The sequence below is a fragment of the Balaenoptera acutorostrata genome, chromosome 13, assembly GCF_949987535.1.
Source record: "Balaenoptera acutorostrata chromosome 13, mBalAcu1.1, whole genome shotgun sequence".
NCBI lineage: Eukaryota > Metazoa > Chordata > Mammalia > Artiodactyla > Balaenopteridae > Balaenoptera > Balaenoptera acutorostrata.
Window position 1 is genome coordinate 54,591,442 of NC_080076.1, and position 14,816 is coordinate 54,606,257.

Here is a 14,816-nt window from a genome sequence, read left to right on the forward strand (position 1 = left end):
GAGCAGATGCAAGTCTGGGGGGCATCCACTCAGCACATCCTATAGGGAGGAAGAGTTGTTCTAGGTGTTCAGAGCCAAATAATAGAAGTCAAGAAGGTAAAGTAGGGGAAAGCAACATGGAGCTTATCCCCCAAACAGGCGCTGGATATGACCATCATTGGTTGCCTTTCCCATCTTTTGTGCTTAAAGACGCTCTGGCCAATAAGAAGCTAAATGCTATGGGGTATTTGCTCACCTTCTGTGTTCCTACCTCTCAGTTCTCTCCAAATAAAAAAGCAAACACTGACTCCTCTGTATGCCTATGGTCAAAACCATCACTCGCTGGTGTAAGAGTGAGACTAGGTCTCTGCAAATCAACAGACTTGTTCACAGCTCAAAGGACGCACCCTACAAATTTGTAAATAGCACCCTTTTCATCAACAACCCAAAGGAGGGAGAAGACCCTTTTTCCAAACATACTGTAATATCCAGCTTTTTCAGGATCACAGATAGACAACCTCAGCTACTTTCTAATCTAAGCATGACACATGTAACCATTTTGATGAAGTGACTTAAGACACAAACTCAGTTTCTTTCACCCACCCTCCCCCGCCCATAATCCTTTATTAATAAACCCAAATCATCTTAATCAATTGCTTCATGCATTTTGCTCACAAATGAGTAGCCCCATCTCATATATAAGCCATCCTCTGTCTAGGGCTTGAAACTGGGACTTTTCCTCTCTTGCATACAAGATCCACATTGGGTAACAGGCAAGGGCAAAGGGGCGGCACCTGGGAGGCAGAGGTGAAGTCCATGTACTGGTGGCACTGCTCGCAGTGGTGGAAGGTGTTGTAGGCCGCGTACTTGGTCAGCATCATGGACACGGCTTCTCGTTTCCGGGGCTCCTCAACTTTGGATTCCTTTATTGCTTCTGTGTATAAAGGGGCAAAAGACCTTCCCGTGATGTGCCTGAAGCCCCTATGCTTAGGAAGAAAGTCCCGCACTCCCCAGAAGGGCTTTTCCCAGGATTCTGTAACTTACGCCCTGAGAGGCAGCTACGAAAATGAAAAGGTGACATGTATGTGTGTAAAACGAGAGAAAAGCAGAGGAGAATGAACGAAGCCGCTCTCAAAGATTAAAGTGCCCCAGGCCTCTTGCCCTCATTTAGGTGAATGCTTGACCTTTAGGCTCCACTTGCACTGACCTTGTTTGACCCCTGCCAGCTTCTCAGTGTATACCAGGCTCATCAAACTGTACTTGGGGTCATGCACACTGACGTCAAAGGGCATTTTACTGAAGCTCTCGATGTCAGGCCAGGGCTCTCCCTCTGACTGGCTCACTTCACTGCTTTCGCTGTGATCTAGGCCAAGAAGAAAGAAAGTGCACAGAGCAGGCAGACCAGACCGACTGGCCTCCCTCCCTCCCTCTCTCTCAGGTGTCAGGGATGGAAAGTTGTATGTATGTATGTTGTCCGCCCAGGTGGGTGGACAAAGGCCTTTCTGAAAAATGAGCTCCCGTGTCCAGGGTAGAGGGAAGCAGACTGTCCCTTCAGACCCCCGCCGGGAGAGACGCTTGTCCTCACTGGTCCCCATCATTAGCCTCTGCACACCCAGTCCACAAACTTCCACATCTAGGAGATCAACTGGTCTCCCTCCCCAGCCCCCCAAATTGCCTTAAAATCTTATTTAATTTTGGATGATCTGAATTCTGTCTTAGAGTTTTAGTTGTAGGGTTTTAAGACGTTGATGCTGAAGAGATTTCAGGGACGCACCGAGCAAGATTCAGTGTCTGCTGCTTATTAGGAATCACCCGGAGCTTGTAAAATCCTTGTGCCCAGGCCACACTGCCCAGAACCTTCTTCATCAACTCAGGCACCTATCGTGGTGTTTAAAGCTCCTTAAGTGGTTCCGATATGCAGTCCAGGTTGACAGCCTGGGACCCTGGGTTTGAATCCAGGCCCCACCACTTGTGACTTCACACCTGCAGGCACCTTCACCTCTCAGGGTCCCCTGATTGTTGTAAAGATTCCAGATGGCATATCGAAAGTGCTAAGACAGTGGCAGGCACATGGTGGGTGTCCAATAGACGATATTTGTTATTAATACTAAAAACTATAAGATCAAGCTGAAGACAACGTTCAAAGGAAGAAACGAAGAAAGAAATTCCAACAACAAAAAAGGCCTAAAGACTAGAATTACAGCTATTACCTTTTAAACACAATACTGCTTATTTTTATATCGCTGAGCATTTTATTTAAAAGTTATTTTTTTAGGGGTTTCCCTGGTAGCACAGTGGTTAAGAATCCGCCTGTCAATGCAGGGGACACGGGTTCGAGCCCTGGTCCGGGAAGATCCCACATGCCGTGGAGCAACTAAGCCCGGGCGCCACAACTACTGAGCCTGAGCACCTAGAGCCCGTGTTCCGCAACAAGAGAAGCCACCGCAATGAGAAGCCCGTGTACCGCAACAAAGACCCAACGCAGCCAAAAATAAACTTATTAAAAAGTTATTTTTTTAAAGTTTTATTTTAAAAGTATGCATTTTATTTAAAAATTAAAGCTTATTCTAGTTTTAAAAAAGGCGTCCCTGTGCCTCTCCAGAGCACCACTGCATTCACCTGCACTAAAATGAGGGTGAAGGAATAAAGCCAAACTAACAGTGCTTCTCGTTACAAAGGCCAGGTTTGACTCTCACAGCTGTAGGCCCTGTAGCAGGATCTGAGGCGAAAAGTAAAGGCAACACTCTCCTGCAGTGCCAAGGAGCCTGGGGGAAAGTCAGCGGATGAGGGCCCTTCATTCCTCGTCTGCTTGGCTCTGCCCTTGCCCCTGGGGCCCAGTCCGCTCCATGCAGCCCAGGGTGTTTCAGTCCCCTCTGTGGTGGGCCTGGGGGTCTGGTACAGCTCAGCTGGGGACACAAACAAGGAGATGTGGATAGGAAGATGGAATTGTGGGTGTCTGTGTCTGGAATCATGGTGAGGATGGAAATAGAGCCAAAAGCCATAGTAAAATGATTAAATATGGCTGATTTTACCTAGTCTTGTTCTGAACTAAACTAGTCCCTTGGGCTGGTCACAGAACAGATCCAACTATTCAGGAAAAGCAAGTGAGGGGAGGTCTCCAAGGGCTAATCTGATGGAAGATGACAAGGCCTTTCCCTTTTCTGGACTCATCTCTGAGGGGCCTGGGAAGAACTACCGCTTCTCTCTCCTGCCCCTGCCCCTCCCTGTTCCTTCCAGCACACGGTCATTCTGTTCTGAGATGTGAAGCCATAGTTTGAAGCCACACTCCCCCGGCTGCAGAGCTAATGCTGGCTGACCCCTGCTCATGCCCCCTTTCTGGCCGTGCTGGACGGGCTGCAGAGCGGCACTGCCTCCTTCACAGGTGACAGCCGGGGTGGAAGGGCCAAGAAGCCAGGCAGGAGGCACAGGCTAGTCTGTCAAGCACCAGCCCCTGCGTCTTACTGCCAGTGCCAAGGGGTTGTTTACGGCACCAGGGTTCTGTTCTGCTCCTAGAAGTTTTCCTTTCGTCGTAGTAACCCACACACCTTCCCTCGGAGCCAGCAGGCAAAACATAACGTCTACTCTGACGAACCAACAAAGACCTGGTTATCCAGAGTATAAAACATGCCCTGGACCCTTAAGCAGTAGACCACCGCACTTGAACTTTAAACCTGGACAGTTTGACCATCTGAGCAGTGAACCCACCTGACAGGGCTTTACGAGATACCTCTTTGCCCAGCGTCGCACAGAACACAGAGGGGATGGGGGTCAAAAGAGAAGACCCACCCCGACCTCAGGGAGCTCAACGCGGCCACAGCTTGCCTACAACTCTTTGCTGGCTCCTGACCTTTAACCTCTCGAGAACCCTGCCCATGAGTGGATGTACACATCCAGGAGGACGCGGGAAGCTCCGGCTGTGGTGTTAATACCCACGCGGCCGGCTCGGAACTCACCGGTGTTGATCTCTGCCTCGTCGTACACGTCCACCTCCAGGAGCCTGATGAGCATGCGGAAGAGGATCCTCAGGAACTGCAAGTAGGAGCCAGTCTTCCCCACCTGGTGGAGAGAGGTTTAGGCAGGAGAGGGGCGGAAAGGAGAAGAGAGATTTCACACGTGGGCTCTTCCGCGTCTCCCTGCCGGAGTGGGGGGCCTCCGTGCCCCGACCACCGGACCCCAACGAGAGACCCCCTTCTCCCCCGCGCCCTTCCTCCGGAGGCCCCAGTCCCCCGCCCCCCGGCACCCTTCCCTACCTGCGGGGGCCCGCTCAGCAGCAGGCGGCGGGGATGGCAGGGCCGCGCGCCCGAGGCGGGGTCGGGCTGGTTGCCGTGGTCGGCGTGGTGCGGCCGCGCCGCGGTCCAGCGGCGGTAGTAGAGGGACTGCTCCTCGGCGCTCGCGTGCCCGGGCAGCAGCGGCCGCAGGGGGCTGGCCCAGGCCACGTCGGGGTGCGGCAGCAGGGCCGCGGACGCCGGCAGCTTGCCGCCCCGCCGCGAGCCCAGGAGGCGGTAGGCCGCCTTGGACAGGATCACGACCGGGGGCAGCGCGGCGTGCGCGCCCCGGCAGCCCGGCCCCGGCTGTCCCGGCCACCGCGGCGCCCCGGGCCCCGACGAGGACGACGACGGCTTGGAGGTGGTGCTGCTCGCCATCTGGGGGCCCAGGGAGTCACACTCCTGCTTCAGGGTCTCTCCGGCTCCCGCCAGGCCCGCCGAGACCCCTTCGTCCAGCCCCACGCTGTTGGCCGGGCTCCGGAAGCTGGGGGTCAGGGGCTGCTTCTGGGACTTGTCGGCGGTGCTGGACGAGCTCACCCCGTTCTCCATGATGGAGCCTGAAAGAGGACGGACAACAGCCCGCCGCGCGCCCGCTCTGTCACCGCCGCCCCTGCCAGGGGGGACCGGCCTGGAGGCTGGGGGTCCAGGCGGCGCGCGGATTACAGAGCGTCCTGCCCCCGCCTCCCCTCCCCTGATCCTGCGTGGGGTCGGGCAGTGGAGATGCCATAGGAAATCGGTACTCCCCCCCACCCCGCCCCCGGCTTCCTCCGGGCGGCCTTCCTCTGGGGCCCATGTCTGCCCACCCCCTCCCCGGCGTCTTCAGGCCGCGTGGTGGTCCGGGCGCCCTGGGGTCGACCACGCCACCTCCTGCTCCTTGGCTACATCCTGCCCGCGTATTAAACTCTCCTCAGGTTACCTCGTTTGGATAAGCCTTCTGATTCATTCCAGGACCCTGACCGACACAGGCTCACATCCAAGTCCTGCCCCAGTGCCACTCGCCTCCTTCTTGGGGTCCCAGGGCCCCACGCTTCTGGCTCTGGATACCTCCCCAGCGTGCAGCCCCTTCCACGGACGCCCAGACCAGCGTGGGAAGCGGCTCCGTGGGAAGGGAGAGTTTCATCTCCTCCCAGCGAGATGCTGCTCTTGCCCAGAGATCCCTGCACCTGCGGCCAATTCACTTCAAACATGTTTTCCCCTCTAATCCATCAGCCCCTCTTTGGCTTGAGGACAAACCAGAAGCTCATTACATTCAAGATTGCAGGCACTCTCTGGCTCAGACCGGAGCGTCCCAGGCCTGGGGGTCATATCCCAGCCTTGGGAGATCCTAGATGAACAGCCAGTAACCAGAGGCTCGTGACACCGTCACTCCACTGCTCATCTGACTTTTGTGTGAGGGCTTTCCTCTCCCTTCATCGGCCCTGGAGTCCACGGGCCTGCACACCTTGGGCAGTGAGCCCCCCTGACGACCCTCAGAGTCACCCCGAGGCCGGTGGGGTGTGTGTGTGTGCAGCACGTGCATCCTGAACGCGGGGAAAACTCTAAAAACAGCAGAAGGCAAATCATTACCTTTGTGTGAGTTAATCAGAACAAGGCCAGAATAGTGAGGCTTGTGGGGCTGATTAAAGAACTACAGGAAGGAAGTCCAACTCTCATCACCATCCCCACCCCTACCTTCCTTGCCTCTCGGTCACTGATGCTGGTATCCAAAAGCTTCTAGATGTGATAGTCCCCCTCCCCTCTATTACCCTTTACGCTCCTCCCAACCTCTCCCCTTTATTCTGACCTGGTCACAGAGGCAGAACTGGGGAGCCTGTAGTGATGGGGTGGGAGAGGTACAGCCCTGACCCCTGACTGAGGGGAGCAGCTGGGCAGACCCCAAAGGACAGTCCCATACTCTTCCAGGCTGAGGGGCACCACAGAAAGTCAGAAAACCCCACAGATACCTGCCTTTCAGTTCTCATGGGGAGCCCATCCGACAGCAGCTGACAGAGTGAACAGAAAGACTGGTGCTGCTCTTGGCCATGAAATTGTGTGTGTGTTTGCATGTGTGTGTCATGGAGATGAGAGAAGGGAAGCACGAGGGAGAAGGAACACAAATGGTGGTTCCCTCTGTTGTGGAGTTTTCATTTTTTATCTCTTCTCTATACTTCATTACATTCTCCAAGTTTTCTATATAAAGCTTTATTATAACTTTCACAGTCAGAAAAAAATGGAAATAGTGCTGTATTTGTGTAATACGATTTATCAAAAGAAAACTGATGCCAAGCACTGCCATCAACCACACAGTAACACAATAAGAGAGTGGATGGCAGGCTGCAGACTGGATCATCCCAGTCAACCCATGGTCCCAGAGTAGCCTTCAGTATACAAACACTTGCCACTAAGTACTTAGAAAAGTCACTCATTCATTTATTCATTCATTCATTCAAACACTTTGTGCCAGATACTAGGCCAATTAGCAAAAACTTACAGCTTCAGGATCTGGAAGGAAAAGAAGGCCTTTGTGCAAATATCAGATGCATAATATCTATGAGATGATTAGGGCGAGAGAGACTAGGGAAAATGGTGGCAGCTGGGGTTGATGAAATTTATTTTTTGTATTAATCAGCTTACTAGCAAGCTCTTCATTAAATGCTTCCCCAGGAACGTATTTTGTGGCTGCACAAGAGTCATGTTTTCCAAGTATCTCTCCCGGAGAACCAAGGTCTGGACAGGACGCCTGAGTCACCCAAGGCTCTGAAAGCCTTGATGGGAGTCAGCAGATGCCTCTGCCTTCCATACTCCTACCCCCCCTCCTCACTCCTGCCTCTGATCCCTTGAAAGAGAAAGTCCTGACCTGAGGTTCCAGTGACGGCACTGCTGTTGCTCTGGGGCCTCTCCAGGTCGATCAGCAGCTCCTCCGCATCGTTCTCGCTGACGGCGGCTCTCTCCTGCTCCTTGCCACTAAGGTCCAGGGCAGCAGTGGGCCCCCGGATGACCTCTTTTGACACGTAGCAGCACGCCAGACCCACCTCCTGCTCCAAGGCCGTGCGAGTTAAATAGCTTGAATCAATTAACCGGAGGTCACAGTACTTCAAAGACCTGCACGAAAGTAATGATATCTTTGGCGAGTCTGTCTTTGGTGAGGCACGCCATGTTTATGTGTGTCTGGGTGCGGCGCAGCAGTCAAAATTGTGAGCTTCGGTGCCAGGTAATGCCTGACGTGAACCTCAGCTCTGCCACCTCCTAGCTTAGGACCTCGGGCTAGTCACTTCATTTTCTCCACATACAAAATAGAGTTAACAGTGTCCAGCTGACCCCGTTACTGAAAGGAATGAATGGCATGACAAGGGTAAGGCATTTAGGACAATGCCTGACACACGGTAAGCATTCAGTGAGTGCTATGATTATTGGTGCTGTTGCCTTCCAACCTACAGGCCCTGGATCCTTGAGGGAACAGGAGACTAACAGAGACACTTCATCCCCAAGACTCCTCATTGGGGGCAGTGCTTTTCCTCCCTGCCCCTCTGGCTGCCCTGCTTCGATGCATAAACACTTCTCATCTGTGGCTATCTCCCATCCCCCAGATTGCTAGGCTATCTCTGGAAAGTCAAAAGAAAGACTCAAGAAAGGCTAAATTTCTTACATCCTCGAATAAAACAATTCTCTTCTCACTTGCCAACTGAATGAAATGGGTGAGCATCAGCCAAGTTTTAACCAACAGCTCAGGTGGGCAGCTAATGGAAAATAAAAACTAATGATTCACATTGTACCTGGGAAAGGTTTCTCCAAGGGGATCTTTGCCAGTTAATATCACAATACAAGGCAGACCTTCTAGATCTTGGTACGTCCGAGGGGTCCACTCTTCTGCTTCATTTCCTCTCCAAGTCTGTAGAAAGGGACCCATACAATAAAATTAAAACCCTTCATTTAAGTTCCCACCTTCTTAAAGGTTTCTACAGCCAGACTTTATACACATCTGTGGTTCCAAATGACTTCCAATAAGTGTGTTTGTGTGCGTACATATATTTTAATTACTACTAAAAAACATACACAAAGCACTCTAGAAGAATGTAGCCTTTCGTTTTATCTCAGTAGGATAAAACAGGAGATCTTGGTTTATATCACACATTAGCCACACAGGTCAAAGGAACATACAATATGAAATACTCCACCAATGGTGCAAACCTTACAGAAATCCTAGTTAAACTAGTTGACTCAAGGCTCTTAAGTACACTTCCTTCATATAATGGACAGACTCTTCGGACTGATTGACTGAAAAAGACCATTTCAGTTGTAAATGACTAATAAAAGAATCTCAACAAAACTCATATGTAATCAACTTCTCATATATATTAACCCATATATACATACACACACACGAATATCTTTAATAAATGGAACATCAATCTTGAAAACATGAATATATCAAGAGGAAGAAAATCCCAACTTGAAAGAAGTTCAAAAGTGAAAAGATCTTATAGATTTTTCTGTCTGTTTTAGAGCAGAGAGAAAATAAACCATCTCTTAAGTAGATAAGGTGGTTTCTACTACTTTTTATGAAGTGTGTAGATCTGTGCTTTATATTGGCTTTCTAGCAGGAGTTATTATAAGAAATGAACTGGCATTTCAGATAATGCTTTTGGGAACAAGGACTAAGAAGTGAGGTATTAAGTAATGCATACAATTTTATTTTCAAATAGACTGGTACTTCCTTTGCTAAAATCAGAATGGGCTAAAAAAGAAATATATCAGGCAAGATATGATATGATATAACAGAGTTTGGTTACTGATTTGTTGATGTCTAGGAAAACCAGTCTTTGGAATTAAATATACCCACAATTACTTCAAGTAAAATGCATATAACTTGTAAAATTGGAAGAACCAACCTGAATCTTGTTGCCCAATCTTTTATCATATGTTTGCATGCCAAAGAGAACTCAGTGGATCTACGTAACTGTTTACAAGTTTGAGAGACTTTCTATGTCTTAGAAAATTAATCTGTCAAAATATTTTTTAAGATATTAGAAGAAAGTTTCTCCCCCCCAATTTCAGTTTTCCATATATTTTCATGTCAAAGGGAACCAGAACATTACCTAATTCAAAGCAAATAATTCTGCAAATAGGAATCGTTTTACTCATAAGCCTTCACATTGGATTTATGATCTCCCTGACACTGGGGTCTTCTCGAATATATTTCATCGTTCTAGCGAGAATGAGGTTGGGTTATAATGATGGGATAACAGATATTATGTTTTATAAGAAGATTTATTTTCAAAAGATGATTAAACAAATTCCACTTTTACTCTTGACCAATCAGAACTAGCTAAACCCCCTATAAAATGCTTTTCTGTCACATTGTTACTTCTGATGATTGATGGCTGCCATTCTTCTATGGATCTGTCATGCCCTCAGGATGATTTTCCTGCAGAGGCAGTAAAGACAACACAGAAGACTAGGCTAGCATTGACTTCAGGCATAATATGGGGTTCAAGGCCAAGGAAATCTAATGAAAGCTTCACAGGCCTTCTGGATGAACTGATTTATTTAGATATAAACCTTGTATCCTTCCAAAGTACTTGTTATCACTTATAAGTTAACCATGATTTCTAAAGGATAATTAGAGGTAAGCACAAAAATAAGACCATCTAATGGAAAAAGAGGCATTGGATTTTACCCAACGTTAGAGATAAAAGGCACACTGGTGCTATCTTGTCAGTGGTCAAGTTGGTGATTTAGAAATAAACAGGTGAAAAAGAAAAAAAGAGTGAATGAGAGTCAAAGAATGCTACAATGGTTAATTAATTTAACAAATTTTTACATGTGCCTCTTTTGTGCCTGAAACTTCATTGGGTGCTATTCATATTGAGAGGAAAAGTCCTCATGGAAATTTCAGGCTATGGGGGTAGAAATACAAGCCAATAAACAAACAAAATTTTATAAAAAGAAACAGGTGAAACAGACCACCTGGCAAGTGGTCATCTTCCTTAGGATGTGAACATTCCAAAGGGATTTCAAACTTTCACTTCCACACAAATAGAGAATATAAAAAGGATGGATTGATGTGATCGAGAGGTTTTGAGCATATGGACATCTCTTTTGTGTGGCTGGTGCCTGGCAGCGACTCATGAGAACTGAGATATAACTGCTTTGAGAAGTAATTACTTGAGACCCCCTTCGTGTATGGCTCACACTCCCAGCAGCCCTTTGGAAGCCCTGCAGGTGATTCTGATGTGCTAGCAGCCAGGCTAGGAAGCTCAGGTCTTGACTGCAGTTTTCAAACAATGGCCCAGAGGGGCATATTATTTAGGACTGCTGATTTATACTGACTTAGTGATTGGCATTCCTGAAGGGTCCAAACAAATGACCTAAGACTCTGTAAGTAGCTGCACTTGGTCAGGGTGAATGGAGACCCAGAGAAGTCCCTGCAGCCTCACATCCTTGTAGACCATCTCCCTGCAGTAGGTGGGTGAGAGACTTCACAGAGCAGTGCTGATTATCTGCTTTTCCAGATTCCTCATCATTGGCATTATTCAGATAGGTCTCACAACCTATGCCTCTATGAATTATACTGTAAGAAGAATTTCAGGACTCTCATTTGTTAGTTATCCCAGGAATTCTGCTGTAATGTGGTCTATGACTCTAAATTAATATTGTGAGCATTATATCTATATATCCATATGCAAAATGTAAATGTTACAACTTCCACTAAATAGAGGAGCTTCTATTTTTAGACAGATTTATTTGTTCCAGCTACGTATCAAGCTAATACAAGACATTTTGTTTGCATTTTGGATTATTCAAGATAGGTAATAGAATACAATACAAAGGCTTACATTTGCAAAATGCTTTATGAACACTAAATAATAATCCTCAAATTAGAGCTCTTAGAGATCATGCAGTCCAACACTCATTTTGCAGATGGTAAACTGCAGCCCAAGGTGGGAATGCAAATCCCCTAAGACTACGTGCTTTCTTTTCATACAATTTGTGTCAAACTAGGTTTTTCTTCACCCAGTTCAGCTCAGTGTTTAGTGTGCAAGGTGCAGAAACCATGTCGGTCTACCCCAGACACAGTACCTAGCTTAGTACCATATCTATGTGTACGCAGGATTTTATGAAATGCTGTCAAATGTCTGGGACACACTGGATTATAAAAGTCCCCAGAAAAGTCTGAGCAGGGCATGAGGTAGAGATTTAGGTTAGTTGATTAAGACATTCTCCCCCGCCCGCCACACCTGACAGGAGGGATTCAGGAAAAGCAGTGCGTCCCTGGCCGTGCAGAGGGACGGGTGGGGTGGAGGATGGGCGGCGCTTAGCCATGCACAAATCCCTCTGCAGGAGGCTCGGCTGAATCCCAGCCCAGCCCACGCCTTGGGGCCAAAGCAAATACAAAGAAACAGCAAATTGCTGGGGAATCCACATGCACGAGGGTGGGGAGTAGTTCTCTATGAGCACTGAAGATGAAACAGGATACTTTACCCACTCTGAGCAGACAGATAGGCTACACGGACAGAAAAGAGTCAGTGAACGGATGATACTTAAAGGCGTGCCCCACGGAGGTCCGAGAGAACAACTTACCTTTTTTTCTGAGAAAACAGATGGCCGTGGGCTAGATGCATCTCGAACAAGGTCAATAAACATGGGGTGAAATTGGGTCATCGCATTTTTGCACCTGCAGTTGGAGAGCATGGAAGACCAACTGCATGCATGTGCTAAAAGGGGGGCCGGACAGAATCTTATTAAACTAGGAAAGTGGACACGTCCCTTAGTTTAGCCTTAACATGGTCACGAAGGTCACACTGACACATGTGCAAAACTCTATCAAACTCAGGCCTCTGAGCCACCTACACGGGAGTCCTAGAAAACAGAACAAACGTCTGTCCATTGCTAACCTTTAATCGCGCCACAAAGTGGGCTGCAACACTGAGTTCAGATGCGGGGTTCCCGAGGATGATCTCGAAGCGGTACTCCAGCCCCAGCTTGTCGCGCACCTCCTGCAGCCGCTCCTTGGCCAGCATCGCCAGCTGCACGGAGGGCACCCTGAGAATGAGCATGTGTCCCCTCCCACTTTTGTTTTTTCCTGGGCAGCTGAGGAGGTCATCCACGATGCTGAGTGTTTCCGGCGTGCTGTGGTCTCGGAGGGACGCCATGGTGGTGAGAGCCATCAGAGCCTCCGAGTACTGCTGGATGAGGAGGTAGCAGCGGACGACCATGCTGTGCAGCCTGGGGTACCTTCAACAGAACACAGGCAGCTAGCATCTGGGCGTGGGGCCCACTGGAACAGCGAGGTCTGTGCTGTAGGAATGCAGACCAAGCATGGCGGGAAGGGGTTCGTGACACGAGTGGGGCTTGAGCTTTAGAATGACCTTGAAGCCCACATCACTAGAAGGAAAAGGTGAGCTCACAAAACCTGCTGGGATAGGTACAGCAAGTTCACGAGGTTTAGGGACAGTCTAGTGACCCGAGCTTCTCCCAGTGCGATCTCTGGACCAGCAGCATCACCCAACAGCAGCCCCACCTGGGAGCTTGTTAGAACCGCCAAATCCTCCCACCACACGTGTACTGAATCAGAATCAGGCTGGACAAGGTCCCCAGGTGATTTGTATTACACTGCATTCTTTTGGGGGGGGTATAGTTTTTTACAGTGTTGTGTTAGTTTCCACTGTGCGGCGGAGTAGAGTTCCCTGTGCTATACAGCAGGTTCTTATTAGTTATCTATTTTATACAATCACATTGCACTTTGAGAAGTACTGGTCTGTTCATATTTTCAACAGAGCCATAATGGATCCCTAGATCCTAACCTCTTGCTGGTGGCTTGGGGTTAGAATGCTTGTTAGCTTATTTCTCTCATACTTAAGATTACAGTTAAGGAAACTGAGACACTAATGTAATGTCTGTGAAGTATCAGGAGTAAAAAGAGTAATTATTATTGCTAATTTGAGGTCAGCTCCTTTGTAGCAATAACAATATCTTCCCATAAAGATGGAGAAAACTTGGAGCTGGCTGGAGAAATAGCACCCCCTAGTGGTGTGGCCTCCTATCCACCTGAGCCCCTGCTCGGTGAAGGGTGCCCAGCAAACAGCAGGGGTGTCCTTGACTCACCTCAACATTCCCCTCCCTCCACCCTTCACTGGACTGCCAAATTGGCAGTTTTTACGATTACAGAGCAGGCAGAAAATAAATCTCTCATTAATGTGCTATTCCTCAGAAAGCCAGGCCTGCTGACAGAATGAATACAAATGGGCAAAGAGCACCCACTTGCAGGCATGAAGAGGTGCTTGCAGGTATCAAGAAAGTACCTTTGCATGGGCAAAGCAAGGCCCTGGACCCAAGGTTGGCCAAGCGTCTCGTGGAGGCTGCAAAACAATGGCGAGTCTGAACTTTCCTTCTGGATGCCAGCTGGTAGCACATGCAGCCGCCTAGCAGCTGGGTAGGCCAGTGGGGGATTTCACCTTTGCTCCACTTTATAATTCTATTTAAAGTGAAACAGTCATCACCAGCCTTACACAGAAAAGCCCAGGGTCAAATACCAGTTAGGGTCATCAAATGACTAGTGTGGTTCTGAAGTACTTAGAGCTGGAAAGGACCACAGATTCCCTGGGTTATGACCTCTCTACCTTCTCACAGAAGGAGGCTGAGTTAAAGGTTGGGAGAAATTCAGCTCTTTCCCAAGATCATCCGACTGATCAGAGACAGAGTGTGGATTTTATTCAGGTCTCTGACAATGTCTTCTTACGTGGTAAGAATTTAGTAGATTGGGGAAAAGTAAAGAAATCCTTCAGTTCAATCAGTCCTGGGCCAATCCCTTCAAGTGTTCAATAAATCATAGCTATTATTAGCCTGGGGTGGGGGTGACTTGGCTAGAGTAAGTGGGCACAGATGATCCAAGTTTAAGGCTTAATGCTTTTTGCTGGGCCATGTAGGAAAGCCAGAGTTAGTTCAAAGAGTAACTGACATACAGGCATTTAAATTTCACACTGAAAGAGCTATGAATTTAGAAGTGAATAGCTTCCCTAGCTTGTTTTGTTTGTATTAAACTGTAACTGTAGTTTTGTAAGTATTACAGAAGTTGTATAGGAGTTGATGGGATCATCCATTAAAATACGAGTTATAAAACTTCGAGTGATGTTACTGGAAGAAAAGATAGGTTCCAAGAGGGCAGACGGAACAGGAGGGTGGGAAACACTTAAAGGGGAGACTCATGGGATGATTCTGGAAATCTAAGATCACATGTGCTGTGAAAGGATTAACATCTCACTGTCAGTTAAGTCTTCTCAAATCCAACAGCTGCAAAAATAAAAAATCCTACTCCAAGCCTGCTCCTTTTCCTGACACTGCGTTATAACTTGCTGGGTAGGATGTATCCCCCGGTCCTCATCTTTATTTCTCTTTCTTTTTCTTAGCAAAGTTATAGGGCAGCTTGTTAAATAGATGGTTTGTGATCAATTAGAGCCAGTTTTAAGAACTAGAGCTACTAAAAATTAGAATGTGCCTCATCAAATAGTGCCCAACTGCCCCCATCACTGGATGATCAAACAGAATACTGTAGTGGAGGGCAGGGAGGGACCTCTAGTAGGCTAAATTCTTTTT

At 48.3% G+C, this 14,816-nt stretch overlaps 1 protein-coding gene across 11 annotated transcripts in view; it reads right to left on the reverse strand.

The window, feature by feature from the left end:
- Nucleotides 1–14,816, reverse strand: part of GREB1L (GREB1 like retinoic acid receptor coactivator) — a 267,385-nt gene that overhangs the window by 14,233 nt on the left and 238,336 nt on the right. For all 11 annotated transcript variants that reach the window (XM_057526312.1, XM_057526317.1, XM_057526315.1 and 8 more), the window contains 7 exons: nt 12,119–12,458; nt 7,997–8,112; nt 7,081–7,325; nt 4,230–4,801; nt 3,933–4,035; nt 1,187–1,342; nt 774–913 (listed from right to left, as the gene is read on the reverse strand). In XM_057526312.1, the coding sequence (XP_057382295.1) occupies nt 774–913; nt 1,187–1,342; nt 3,933–4,035; nt 4,230–4,801; nt 7,081–7,325; nt 7,997–8,112; nt 12,119–12,458 (1,672 nt within the window). The remainder of the gene's footprint in view (nt 1–773; nt 914–1,186; nt 1,343–3,932; nt 4,036–4,229; nt 4,802–7,080; nt 7,326–7,996; nt 8,113–12,118; nt 12,459–14,816) is intronic.